Source organism: Ciona robusta, chromosome 8 (assembly GCF_009617815.1).
Source record: "Ciona robusta chromosome 8, ASM961781v2".
Classification (NCBI taxonomy): domain Eukaryota; kingdom Metazoa; phylum Chordata; class Ascidiacea; order Phlebobranchia; family Cionidae; genus Ciona; species Ciona robusta.
Window position 1 is genome coordinate 8,086,447 of NC_143242.1, and position 14,722 is coordinate 8,101,168.

Genomic DNA, 14,722 nt, shown 5'->3' on the forward strand with positions numbered 1-14,722 from the left:
GTTTTTAAATAATTCGTTAATTTTCCCCCTTTACATTAAATCTGCACAAGCCGATGACACGTGACTGTTAACACGCATGATTAGTTTCCTATAAACTAGGGTCAATATGTCAAAGTTGTTTTTTTATAATTTCTGTTAATAAATTTAGAAAAGTATTGATTTTTTCTATGTGTGTTTCTTTCATAAACACTTAAAAAACGCGACTTTTTATTTGGAATAAACCGGTGTTTACTCCCCATTCTGTTGCAAACTACATGCTCGCTAGCAGCACCTGGCGCTTTTCTTAACTATTTTACAATCCAAAAGATGTCGCATTGTGATGGTTAATATAAAAATTATTTGGGGAGCAGTGAGTTAAATGCTCGGATGTCAATATTTTAGCAAATTAAATAGAAATGTTGGGTCTGTAATTTAGCGTCGAATTTAAAACGTCGATTGTTTTATGTTTTGACGCTGGTTAATAGCAAAAATTAAAAGTGTGTAATTTTAGATCTAGATATTTTTTATGGACTTTGTCAATCAATATTTAAATTAATGTTATGCCTGCTCGCTTTCCTGTCATATTTACCCAATATTGGGCAACTTTAGTTTACTCCCCACTTTGTAGCGATCTACATGCTCGGTAGCGCCACCTTCTACTTTTACTTAAATAAATAAAATTCCGCAAGTTGTCGCATAGTCGCGGTAAAATTAAAATCATTTGGGGGGGCGACATGTTTTCTTTTTTAGTTGGTAATCTTTTACCAAATATAAGAGACATAATGAACTTAAAATTCAGCATTTTACTTAATGAGTAGGTTTTACTTTATTTGTAGGTCAGTATAGATTTTACATTTTGAATATGTTTAAATTAGTGCTCTTTAGCGCACCTGCTGTAAACTTTGATAAATAACCTATCCGTTAGTTGGAGCTAGATATCTAATTTTAAATATTTTGGCAAAATCCGACGATAGACGATGTTTTGGTTGAAGCATTGCTGTGTAATTTAATGTTAAATTTGTTTTATTTTAACTGCAGAATAATTTAAACTAGAATATGCTAAAGTTTCAAAATATTATGGCTGACAATTTGGAAACCCCATTAGTGACCACTGGGTTAGAGCAATTAAGAGGGTAAGGCCCAAGGACGCATACGGTATCTCTACAATGGTAGCAGCAGAACTAGCGATCTAACTACAGCAGACAACTTCAGCAACTCGACTGCGGCCATGGGGCAACCATATTGACAAAGTAATCTCATTTATTTAATAGTCTATTTATGCTGTTTTTCATTTGCAACGATACAATTTTCAAGCAAAAGTAGTGACATATTATTAAACAAATGCAAATTGATGATTTCTTGAGATAGCATGATGATAATTAAACACAGAATAAATAATGACGTAATATACAATGAATGACTTTTGGTTGTTGTCTCACATTACTTCTTCTTCTTCTGTAAATAATTATTCCAAGTTAAATAGGAGAGAACTTTATATAAACATCTTTTCAAATATTGCAAATTTGCGTTTTTGCTACCAGACGTAACAACATAGTAATGTTGGAAATCAATTTTCTGGTAAAATCCTTAATTTTATTATTGAATAAAATGTTTCGAAATATGTATTTATGCTTATGTATATAATATACATAGATAGAGTTTTTGAGCCCATGTATAACATTAATAAATGTTATTTTATCAGAATTGAAATTTCAAGCATGACAAATATTTTCTATTTTTTGCGACCAACTGTTATATTACCGACCATTGGTTCTCTTGGGGTGAAAGGTTGACGACCTAATCCCTGTCACGTCCACCTCATGCTCGCTCGACGGAATAACCCGTTGGTCGAAACTTTTCGTGGACTCCATTTGATCGCTTCCTGCTGTACCTGCGTGGTGTGGACACATGTAATGTGGATTGGGTGAGATGCAAATAATGCGCCTTCTCTGTTGCGATACACATAGACTAATATTCCATGTTTCCAAGTTTTTAACAATTAACAACAGCGTTCTTTTTAAGTCATGAGGACTCGGTTATATAATTCTGTAAATATTCAAACATTAAAATATTTCCAGTTAAAATACTTTGGCATTTATGGTTTACTTTAAAGATGTATATTTGTGCATATTTGATCTTACTTTTCATGTTGCTACCAGTGAATATTGTTGAATCTTTAGTTTTTGAAGTTTTATTGAATAACTGTTTAATCGATCCGGTCCACAACTTAAACACGTCCTCTCTGCGTACACAGAATAGAAAGAACATACCAACCCCCTGTGTAGATTGTGATGTTTATTATGGTGGTGGCAATGGATAAATATGAAAGGTATGTTTGTTCATTAAACATAGTTTATTCTATATGGGTGAGGTTCTATACTAAGGCATGTCAGTTGACGACAATCTTAATATAACACAGGGATAGTTAGACACAGTTCTGTGAAGCAAATCTAACTTATTGGTTGTAATGTTTACTGAATAATGCAGTGTTGAGAATTCCAGGGTTGGCCTGCCCACCCTGCCACTTGTTCACAGCAATATTGTTGTGCAATTGGAGACAAGGTTTACAACCAAGCTATGTCCCACTAACTAAAAATTAGCAATATCATCTTGTTTCAACCCCGCCAACCACATATATCTAGTATAACTCATATAACACCCACCTGTGCAGTGTTAGCGATTGTAAATATCCAGCTAAACACGTTCACCACATATTGATCGGTTGATACAGTTATGGGGATCGCGAAGAACCAAGTTAGACCAAGAAGGAAAGTAATCGTAACAATTCGTATCAAATGTTGTTTCCCCTCCCTTCGTTTGCTTTGTGTGGATGCAATCTATTGTATGAGGTCATTATTGGGATATTGTGATGTCATATACAGTTGATAAAAGAATCAGAGACACAGCCCGGGTCAGTCTTTTTTTTGTAAAAATAATTTAAAATAATTGTTAATTTAAAATTCTTTGAAATAAAACCGCAATTGCACTAATCTAATTCTTTAATATAGGGAAAATTTATACTTTACCAAAGTTCATCAATCCAAGTTTAAAAACAAAGTTTTAGGCAAAAAGGGGTTTCAAAAAATATGATTTAATGCTGTTATAAATATAGTGCTTTTAATTCCTTTCATTTCTATTCTGCCAATGAATATGGTTTTGTGTTTTAGCCTCGTATGAAATTTATATTAAAAGTAATGGACTACATATTTTATGACACCCCCCCACCTTAGTTCCCCCCCACGTTATAGCTCGTGTAACGAAGAAGAATCCGATGCAATTGGTGAGGAAACAAAGCGCGATGGGGAGCATGAAACCGAACCTTAGTGCTGAACCATGAAGCCAGCATATCTGAGGGCTTATGTAGTAGGACGGGTTCTCTGTATATTGTGTGTGATTATTAATTATCTATTAATAATCATTATTATCTATTATTATCTATTAATAAAATGTAGTGATTATTAATTATCTATTCGAATATGGTGGAAAGAACTTAATTTAAATGTTATATCCAATATTACAACCAAAAGTTAGATTTGCTTCATGGAATTGTGTCTAACTTTCCCTGCCTTCAAAAAGCCACGTATGAGCTGCTCCTACAACGCCATGTATCATGTCAAACCTATTGTTAAATATTGGCTCCTAATATAAACAGATATCATTTACCCCCCCACACCCGTACCCATATACATCATACGCACCATCAAGTTTCTCAGGCAACCAACCCCCGTAGTCCTTGTTGTCAAAATAACCCCTAGTCACCCCGATAGTGACCCCGAACACCAACCCCGATGTTACGTAAACAGCCAACCCTGACTTGAGGACGTAGTTGGACCCGATGGCGTGAAACACTCGTACAAACATTCTGGGAGATTTAATATTATCACGTATAAATCTAATATAGGTATTTTTACAAAATAAATATAATTTATGGTTCTTTAAAGATCTGCCATTTTTTGTGATCTTAATTGACTAATGTTTCATCATATGACTGGTTTTATAACAATTGTACAGAGATTGCATTGATAATAACAATAATACCTACTTAAACCCCCAGCCCCTCACCTGTACATAGTAACGCATTCCACCACCATCCACCCCCAAGCGCTCAACATGAAGTAATGGATCAACCCGGCAACTACAACACAATCGAAGAAAGATCGTGGTCGTTGTACGAACGCGAGGAACACGATGTCCCCGACCATCAAACACAAGGTAAGGTTAGTGTGGATCTGAATCACTTTGTTGCGACGTAGACTCCTGGGGGAGATTAAATTTTTTGGGGGTTCAGTTTTAAAAATTCTTGGTCATTTTTAAAAAAAATGTTTTTTCTTGTAAAGTTAAAAAAATGTTTAAACAGTTTAAAATTTTTTGTATAGCCGCAAAACTCCTGTGTTGTTATATGGGGCTGCAGCTTGAGCGAATGTGTCATAATGGACACAAACGTTGGTATCGACACCTAACATCAGGTAAAAGCTGTTTTAGACCAAAAACTTGGGTATTAAAGCGCATGATATCACCACTGTTTCAAAAGCTGGGTAACCTGTCACAACCGCCCCCCTAAGTTACGCCTATGCTTGCTTTCCACCGTATATGTGACTTACTCATATTTGAGGTGTATGATGATAATCAACCCAAAACACACAATAGATATTGAGAGACAAACCTTCCCAAATATTTGCAATGAAAAGTTGGGAGGACTTGGGATCGTTTGCTGGAAAATACTTTGGTTTAAAATCATGGATTAAAGATTCAATATGAATATAAGTGATGTTGCTGAAATGGCATGTTATGCTTGTTTTGTAAACAGATCTTCTGTTCTTTATTTGCGACTGACGTTTCAATGTCCTTTAGAGTTGTCCTTATTAAAGTGAAACAACAACAGCACAAAGCCTATACATGACGTTGAAACGTCGGTTCGCAAACAAATAACAAAACATCTGTTTACATATTTGGCATAACATACGGTACATGCCCGCCAGCAACAATATATGAAAAGATTTCTCTTTTTTTCCGCAAATTAACATAATACATAACAGCCTAAACGTATATATAGGCCCTTTTTTTTATATAACTGAAATCATATACAGTATAATATTATAATCGTTTTAGAAATATTTTCAATAACATAGAATTCTTAAATAATGTAAAACAAATCTTCTATATCATCCATATTAAAAGTCATAGAAATCTTATAACTCACGACAAGAAGTCCGAAGTTGGTCATGTGATCGCACAAACACTCGGGGTCGCCGGGGGTTCCCGTTGCTTGGCAACCATCGAACATCCAATCCTGCGCTTCCACGTTCCAGTAACCACAACGATATATACGTTTCGTCTGCGAGTGAGTTTGTATTGAGAGTGGGGATAGCAATTATAGGGGTAAGTGTTGCAGTTGTTGTACAAAGTATAATTTAGTACAAAATATCCCAATATTTGATACATGGCAAAATATTTGTAGGTTATTAGTGAAGGTTTACGAATTCATGAAGTTGGTTGATGTTGCCGGGATTATTACATCTCTATTGTTCATTACACTCATATGTACATTTTGTTTTTCAGTCATTAAACAATCTTTTTATTAAATTTTTATAATTGTAGTAATTATGGCTGTTCTATTTGTTGTTGTTTACATTGATTTGTTCATCAGGGAGTGGAAGATTGTATTGGAACGGCTGTTGAAGTCGCTTCACCGATGTCAAGTTGATTTGTGCGGATAATACCTGAGGTAAGTAGACAACATTGTATTATGGTAGGTGTTGTGCTATAACTTAAAGCTGGCATCATATACGACAATTGCTCCAACCCAGTGGTCACTAATGGGTTGTTTATATTGTCAGCCATACAGAAAAACAATCACCCATAAAGTTACATACGTGGTAACTCGTAAGCGGGCACGAGGTGTATGAAACAGAACACCTCATGTTATAACGATTGTTGTTGCCCGCCATGCGAGGATAAAATAAGTTGCATTGATTCTTGTTCCAACAAGTTAGGTATAAACATAAAAACAATCATAAAGATAGAAATAGAAACATATGTTGTAACATTTCACCTGGGTAGGTTTGTACGGCACGTTACTCGACGGGGGGAAAAGAGAATTATCGCGGTGAAGAAAAAAGGCAACATTGAACACCGGGTGGGGGTCATGTGACTTGTTGGCAACCATCGCCATTGTAGCGCTCGGTACAAGCGCTCTGATTGGTTTGTTTGAATTTGAATCCACGAATACAACGTCGGCGTATTGACCATGGTTGGTTGGTACGCTGCGTTGGACCTGGGGTGGAAGGTTGTGATATTGTAATATGCAATATAACGAAAAGGTTTACAGATTACAGTTGGTGATATGCTAACAGCCACGGGTATGCATTGCAGCGAGAGGTTACCGGGTTCAAAGCTTAAAGCTGCCACCGTTGCGGGCGTATGTGTCCTTGGGCAGGATACTTAACGGCAATTCCTCCAACCCAGTGGTCACTAATGGGTTGTCCAAATTGTCAGCCATACAGATAAAAACAATCACTTTCAAAGTTACATACGTGGCAACTTGTAAGCAAGCACGAGGTGTATGAAACAGAACACCCATATTATAACGACTGTCGTTTCTCCGTCACACAAGTCCCTCCCACCCACATACTTACCATGGCTTTAATACTTGGCGTGCTGTATTCAAACTTGCCGCTTCTCCCAAGATCCAGATGAGCGGCGAACACACTTAGTGATTGTAGTAATACATCTTGTTGAGGTGGGGGGGACGATGCTGCCGGTGGTTCACTGGTGGGGAGGTTGCTTATCGATACCATCAAGCATATCATTGTGGAGGGTTTAATCTGTGGTAACATTAACAAGTTTAATCTGTAGCATTTTCTTCGTTGTTTTAATTAAAAACTAATTCGTTCGAAGAAACAAATAAAATAATTTTTCATTCAAATGTCAGTGTTGATTTTGTGAAACGTTGTCAGTTGGAAATAAAACAGATTTTGTGTGAAAAATAATTGGTCGTTATTGCAATGGGTTGTTATTTTTCTAAAAGTCAACATCAAATTAGTGTCAATATGAGGATTTATTTTCGTGTTGCAAAGCAGTAGGAATAGGTGTTACATTTGTTTGGTGTGCAAAATTAGATAAACCCCTTGCTTTCCCAGCCCGAGGATAAACATGAAAGTATCGTAACTCGGCAGTGAGCATAAGGTGCATAGCTTGCTAAGATAATGATAAAATATTGTATTACATACAATTTAACAAACGTAACTAGTTTTAATCGTAAATACGAAAACAACTTTTGGCGGGACATTCCAGAAAATTTTGATTTTCGCGCTAAATATACCACGTGACCGACGCCCCGCACCAGCTGATTATTCGTCCCCGCTTTTCGATGATTGGTTCGCTTACAATGCGTGGCATTCACACCACGTTTCAGTTTAGATGAAGTTGGTTTCACACCAGGTTACAAGTTGGAAGGTTTCAACAAGTTTTCTTGCAAGACTTGAGTTAAGTATTGTTTCATTATAACCAAATATAGCGTTGTATTACTACAGCACATCTCAATGGTATAAATAGCATACCGTATCACTAATATTGATTGTATTAAACTATATTTTATTTTGCTTTGTTTGATACATTGTTTATTCCAACAAAGTTTTGCGCCTTGTTTACTGTTATTCATTAGTGCTTTAATATTCGCAACGATTTTTTATTACGTCATAATACACTTCACTTGCGACGTTACACATAATCGCTACATTCGTTACGTCACAATCGCTTAAGATCTCGCGTAGTGTTACGTCATAATACGGTTTGTTCTATGCGTGCGTTTCGCGATTTTTTTCCATGGGGCCCCATGCGCGTTCTACGTCGACGCAAGGCACATTACTTGTATATTCTAATTATATTTGCGCTATGAGCGCGAAGCAAGAAGATCAAAGAATTGGTAAAGTATAAATCACAATTGGCATTATTACGTACATAAGCTCTTTTCTAGAAACATCGATGATGTGACGTCACGAAGTGGTGATGACGTAACAGAAGAACCCACTTCGTAAGTTTATTGTTTCGTCACAAACTTCATTAAATATAATTAACTTTTGTCATTATAATATATTTTAGAACATGGTATGTGACGTCACAGAGGATCAAGCGGACCATGGCGCAAAGATGGAATGAAGGTAATTATGACGTAATAATATACAAACCGATATTAAACGATCATATTGTTGCAGAAAAGTCAGCGAATAAAGCTGCCGAAGAAAAGCGCAAGGTATTGTATATTATCATTGTTTATTAGAAGTAACTCTGCATTCTTAAATCTCATTGTTAACTTTGAATTTGTAACAAGTGACGTAACTATTCTGTATTTTACAGACGAAGAACAAAGACGAAGACGCCAATGGATGCTGGTTTGAGGTGTTTGTAGGCTTAAGTGTGTATAGGCCTAATATAGGTGTGTACGCGCGAAGAAAGAAGATCGAAGACGCCGATAAAGGATGTCGGTTTCAGGTGGTTTAGGCTTAGTGTTTAAGTATGAATGTTTGCGTGTTTAGCTGGTGCACTCTTACAGTGTTGCCAGCTATTTTTTGCTGGGCCTAATGTTGCCAGCTATGTCCCCCAAGCACTTTTCAGTGCTTCTACATGTATTTGAAACAAATGTAAAGGAATTGTTGCAACAATCTTACTTGATAAAGATTAGCATCTACTGTAGTGTTCATTCCTTCCGAGTGTTTTATCTGTCGGGACTTGAATCTTACAGCGGTTTTGTATTGTTTCGGTTTGCTTTGCGAGAACTCTTGTCTTGGTACACATATACTCGAGTAATATCAACGCGCAGTATAATATTGACCTATTTAACTTTAAAATTCCCCACCATGTTTTAAATTAATTCCATGATAACTGATAATGTCCCACGCTGTTAAAGTTAATATATCCCAATGACGTCACGTTGCGTAATTGTGATGATGGCCACGTCACAGTTTCTCTACGTCACGTCGATACGATGGGTCAGCAACGTCATGACCCTGCGTTCGGTGCGGTTACGTCACGGTCGGCTTAGTTACGTTACAGCTGCGGGTTTGTTACGTGGACGTCGCCGCTTAGCGGTTCGTAACAGCCACAGTATGTCGTAACGGTCGATGCGGTGCGTAACAGCCGGACGATATTATATTGTGTGAAAATACGACGAGAGTATCGCGGTACCAAGATGTTTTCTCAATAAGCGGTCGGGTGATGCAGGGCCGTTGTTGGCTTTGACTCCTTGCAGGTGGGCGCTCGGTGGCGTGCGCACTGCGGGGCTTTTCTGTACGATTTTGTAACTTTTCGTTTGTTGATGTTTCAATGATCATGTTGCGCTTTTTATATGCTTGTTGGTGTGATTGTTTATTGTTGCGTTGTATTATTTTTTTCAATGGGTTTCTTTTCCTTGCTTTGGGTAAGGTCTATCCAGCAAAGGGTTTCTCACCAGAGTAGAAACCCACTACCATTGGCTGGGGGCTTGTCGTGCCGTAGTGGCTTTCCACCAACGCCAGCCACATAAACTATGAAGGTATTTTAATCTTGTTTTTATTTTTCAGATATACACAACTGCTAGACGATTAAATTGTGTTTTAAATGAAAAATAAATAGGACCCAAGTTGTTGCGCAAAACCGCCTCAATTAACACGATTGTGGAATATGGGATATTATGTGCTATAAACGTGGTGTCCATCTTACAAGAATATTTAACCGAACATTCGTAAGGATTAAAACAAGCATTGTTGGTCACAATCACTCACTGTTACGTTGTACTTTATTACGTCATCCGTTAGTTGACCAATGATAGTAGATGTGGGTTGCGATGACGCAGGTGGTGATGACGTAGGCAGTGGTGACGCAGGTTGGGATGACGTAGGTGGCCACGTTGAATTTAGCCGACTTAGTGCAGCAATGAGTTGTAACGTTTGGTCGACTCTGGTTGTCACGGCTTTCTTGCCAACCGACTGCAATTGGGGGGTTTTGTGTTTGATGTGTTTGTAATTTATTGTTGTGTTTCATACACCTCGTGCTCACTTACAAGTTACCACGTATGTAACTTGTTTATCCTCGCGGGGCAACGAGAGTCGTTATAACACGGGTGTTCTTACCATGTATGTAACTTTGTGGGTTTACACCCAAATTGTGGCAGCGTCAAGCCTCGAACCTGAAACTGCGGTATATAAAAGCAGACGCGCAAACCACATTAATTTATTGAACAGTAGGCAAGTACATGCATAACTAAACATAAACACACCTCGTTAGGGGCCATAACTGGGACCACACCCCCCTGACCGCATGGTCGTCGCATTAGTGTGTGTCGGTCAAAGTAGGGCGAATGACCAATAGTTGTTGGACGTCTGCATTGTATAAGCGCGTACCAATCCTCTGAGATAAAAATAATAATAACTTTTTATTTCCATAAATAAATGAGTTTATTTGCGGTCACGTTAACGAAGGTCGGGGTATTTGTTTTGTTGCGGATTTTCGTAATTTAAATAACATGATCGCTATCATATTTGAAGAGATAAATACATATTTATGGTATAGTGAGTGGGGTAAGATGGGACACCTTTAACACATAATATCCGAATATACTGATCGTGTTTTAAACAATGAACAACGATCTATAGAAGTCGTTGGAATACAGTTTTATAACTTTTTGAATGTTCTTGTTTACTATCAAATGGGACAAGATAATAGAAAATTCATAAATGAAAAGGTGTCCCATCTGCCCCCACCCTACTATATGTTGTATATTACACAAAAGCAAAAAGACTTATAAATAAACAAAGGTACAAACTACGTATCACACTTACCTGTGACGCACGCGCCAATATTGAATGACGTCACATCCGCTGGAGTGGCGGGAAATTCTAAAGTTCGATTTTCCCACGTAGATTTGACAAACCCTCGGTAGCAGATGGGAGGCGCTGTAAAGTAGCGTAATTTACGTCACAACTTCATGACGTCATAACGTCACAACCTTATGACGTCACTAATTGACGACGTCACGACTCACCTTGGCTGGGTAGGTCAGCATTGTATAATAGAAACAACGGCCCGTTTCTTCGTTTCGATTCTTTAAAAAACTCAAGGACTGTCGATGACGTCACACTCTTATACGTAGTATATACGTCATAGATGATTGTCGTAGAGTTCCCGGTCCTTAACATCTCGACAAGCTCAAGTCCACGAATCGATAAAATATACTTCTTTGCAGTTCGCTTTAGTGATTTTATTATATTGTGTGCGTTTGTTTTATACGTGGAGGAACTCTGGTTTGACATTAGTGGTTTGTAGATAAGTCCCTTGAGGAGTTGTTGCATTGTTATTTTGTCTGTGGGGAAGATAGCAATGTAACTGTAATGTTAATATAGGTACAAATATTAATGGTATATTATAACAAGGGTTATATGCGTGAGGGATTACACTATATAATTGACGAATAAGGTTGTACGATTGTTCGCCCATGTTCGGCTTAATGCTACTACCATTGTCGGCGTATGTGTCTTTGGGCAAGACACTTAACGGCAATTGCTCCAACCCAATGGTTAGTAATAGGTTGTTTAAATTTTCAGCCATCTACGGAAAATAAGATATATAAACAACTTACATCCGCATACAACCCCCACCAACCCAGTGGGGCAAACGCATGTGTAGCCACCCTCGTAATTTCGACAAGTTGAACGCCTATGAGAGCACGGTCGTGGTCTTGTACGGCATTCGTTGATATCCCTACAACTAGATGCTGGGGTCTTGGTGTAACCTTGATTGCACGCGCAACCAGCAGAGCCGTTCAAGTGAACCACACATCTTTGATTGACGTCACAGGCTTCGCCCATCTCGGGGTAACAATCTGAAACGAAATGTATGTAACTTATTTATCCTTGCATGGCGGGGCAAAGACAGTCGTTAGAACACGGTTGTTCCGTTTCATAAACTTTGTGCACGCTTACAAGTTACCTCGTATGTAACTTTGTGGGTGGATTGTTTTATATATGCCTGACAATTTAGACAACTCATTAGTGACCATTGGAGCAATTATAATTGATCGTCTATCCCAAAGACTCATACGCCCTCAATGGTAGCAGTGTCCAATGAACGTTGGTCTTACTTAAGGCAAGAGTCATGGCGCAGGAACATATGACGTCACAAAGTTTATGAAACACGCAGGAACATATGAATGAGCACAAATAAGACACAATACACGATTATTGCGTCACTCAGCGACTTTTATTCTCATCGATTCTAATATTGAAGATAATGGTTTCGATGTCTGTGAACATTGTCACGTGTATTGTGTATAAATAAGCTGTAAGGGTTAGTTACTGGGTTCGAGGCTCGGTGCTGCCACCATTATGTGTGTATATATGTGTCTTTGGGAAAAACCCTTAACAGCAATTGCTCCAACCAAGTCACCCATTTTACTAATGGAAAACAATCACCCAAAGTAACATACGTGGTAACTCGTAAGCGGGCACAAGGTGCATGAAACAGAACACCCGTGCTATAACGCCCCGCAATGCGAGGATATATAAGCTACATACGTGGTAACTTGTAAGCGGGCACGAGATGTATGAAACAGAACACCCGTGTTATAACGCCCCGCCATACGAGGGTATATAAGCTACATACGTGGTAACTCGTACGCTAGATTAAACATCTCTCATTCATATTAACTGTACCTGGTATTTTTCTCATGCAGAAATAAGTTGCTGTGTGGTTGCATGGCCGATAGTTAAAACCCGAAACCCACATTTCGCAAGTACCATTATTATACTGCAATGCAGTTGTGTTGTACGCCCCGCTTATGTACCAGAACGTAGGTGGCCGTGGTGGGCTTGGGGTTGGTCGAACGGATCCTTGATCCTGTGGTGCAAATAACTAACTTGTTGTAAAAAACAAACAAAGACATACCTATACGTTGAACAACGCTGGGCGAACATATTTAATTGTTTTAAAGCATTACACCCCTATATGTTTAATAGGCTACATTTTAAAAGCTATATTCGACACGTATATGAACATAAGATTTACTTTATAATAAATACAACAGCAAGCACTTACATTTGTAAATGAACTGATTGGGAGGAAGAAAGCATGCGCGTAGTTGAAGTACAAAGAACTCAGTGTAGCGTTATGCAACAACCTTGCTTGGTGGGAAATACACGAGTTTTGAGCGGCGTGGAAGGTGAGGGTTTGGTTGAACCAAAGCAATGCTATCTTCCCGAACACTTTTAACACTGGCTTCACTGTGTGAACTGCCGGCGAATAACATAGATGAATGTAATATGATAACGAAGATTAGATTATAATTACAAAAAAACGAGGAGAATGCAAATTTGTTCAGAGATAAACAGTGTGACGTTTCGTTTTGTCTTCGTGTTTTAAATAACTTGATGTTCGCCATCTTATTCGAAGAGATAAATAATATTCACGTACTTTATTTTACCCAATACTCGCTGTAGATACTCTCACAACTTTAGTTAAACTTATGCAATCTAGGATCCCTCACCTGGTGGCGCTGTGTTGCTGCCTTGTGGTGGTGTCGTGGTCGTGGGGTAAGATGGTACAGGTGTCGGAACTGTTGTTGTAAACGGTCGGTAAGCCGTAGTTCTTGTAGTAAATGTAGCTGTTGTATTTCCAGCTATCATTATGGCCGCTGCTGAAGTTGTTCCTCCTGTAGGCATAGTTGTATTGGATGCAACCCCGAAAGCGCTTTCCATCGCAAGCAAAACCAAGAACACCAAACTTGAATATTTTTCTGCCATCTCGTACAATGGCTTCTATTCTTGTGTAAACTAAAAATGAAACTGCAGTCCGAATAAAATGGATGAAACGGAAATGTCGTCACAATGCCCGTGAAGTGACTCGCCATACCAAGTCATAGGATAAGTTACAACTGCGTGTCCCAGTGATGGTCACTAATGTGTTGTCTAAATTGTCAGCTAAACATAAAAATTATCACCCATAAAGTTACATACGTGGTAACTTGTAAGCGGGCATGAGGTGTATGAAACAGAACACCCGTGTTATAACGACTGTCATTGCCCGCCATGCGAGGATAAATAAGTTACTTTCATTCACGGCATCACGTTGAACAGATTTTTTAACAACATAAACATTGTGTTTCGCTGGGAAATTTTAATGACGTAACATGTATATATTATGACGTGTCATTATTCTGCGAATATCGGGGATTTATGCTGACTCATAATTGAGGACGACGTTTATTTGGATGATATGACACAATAATCGTCATAAAGGAATAACAAATTAACGGCGGAAAGTTTTTGGAAGGCATGAATTTACTTTGAAAGATTGAGATAACCAGGTCGATTGATCACTTTTGTGTTCGGTGCCGTAACCAACCAGAGTTCTAGAAACAGCTTTCCATGACTTTGCAACCAACAAGTGTCATGCGTTACGATTGCAGTGAAAACGTGGCTACGTCACAACGATATGACGTCATCTAACCACCAAACTTCATACGTAACAACCTTTGACCTAATGTTACGTGTTACGTCATACCACCAAGTATTTCGATGGCGCATCCCAAAGTTGGCGCATCCCATCGCTGGGAAGTATCTGAATTTAGCAGCCACGCTTTATTTGACACTTTTACCAGCAGTTTTTATCTATAGCTTGTTTTACCAACTGTCGTTTTGCTGCCAATTTCCTTCTGTTTAATTTTTTTACTAATTTGATCTTCGCTGTCGTATTCGAAGAGATAAATAGCCATGAA

The 14,722-nt window shown here is 38.3% G+C and overlaps 1 protein-coding gene and 1 long non-coding RNA gene across 2 annotated transcripts; one reads left to right on the forward strand and one right to left on the reverse strand.

The window, feature by feature from the left end:
• Positions 1-1,221: 1,221 nt before the first annotated feature.
• LOC149733058 (uncharacterized) lies at positions 1,222-13,852 on the reverse strand. Its single transcript, XM_089883189.1, has 20 exons — positions 13,493-13,852; positions 13,045-13,238; positions 12,663-12,846; positions 11,591-11,833; positions 10,997-11,314; positions 10,794-10,907; positions 10,232-10,362; positions 9,738-9,941; positions 6,615-6,803; positions 6,032-6,253; positions 5,610-5,699; positions 5,180-5,314; positions 4,581-4,690; positions 4,042-4,236; positions 3,678-3,841; positions 3,205-3,356; positions 2,643-2,816; positions 2,121-2,256; positions 1,745-1,870; positions 1,222-1,434 (listed from the first exon to the last, which is right to left on the reverse strand). Exons 1-20 carry the CDS (start codon positions 13,746-13,748, stop codon positions 1,415-1,417), a joined length of 3,357 nt encoding a protein of 1,118 aa, XP_089739315.1. The 5' UTR covers positions 13,749-13,852; the 3' UTR covers positions 1,222-1,414.
• Positions 6,802-9,732, forward strand: LOC149733059 (uncharacterized). The gene is made up of 4 exons (XR_016385572.1): positions 6,802-8,011; positions 8,080-8,138; positions 8,193-8,230; positions 8,335-9,732. It is a non-coding gene; the product is annotated as an uncharacterized LOC149733059 (long non-coding RNA).
• Positions 13,853-14,722: the final 870 nt, after the last annotated feature.

Excerpts from the sequence above, each read along its gene's own strand:
- LOC149733058 (XM_089883189.1), bottom strand. The coding sequence starts at position 13,748 with ATGGCAGAAAAATATTCAAGTTTGGTGTTCTTGGTTTTGCTTGCGATG. Across the intron at positions 13,239-13,492 it reads CAGCAACACAGCGCCACCAG|TTCACACAGTGAAGCCAGTG; the intron begins GTGAGGGATCCT and ends ATTCGCCGGCAG. Across the intron at positions 12,847-13,044 it reads CAATCAGTTCATTTACAAAT|GATCAAGGATCCGTTCGACC; the intron begins GTAAGTGCTTGC and ends TTTGCACCACAG.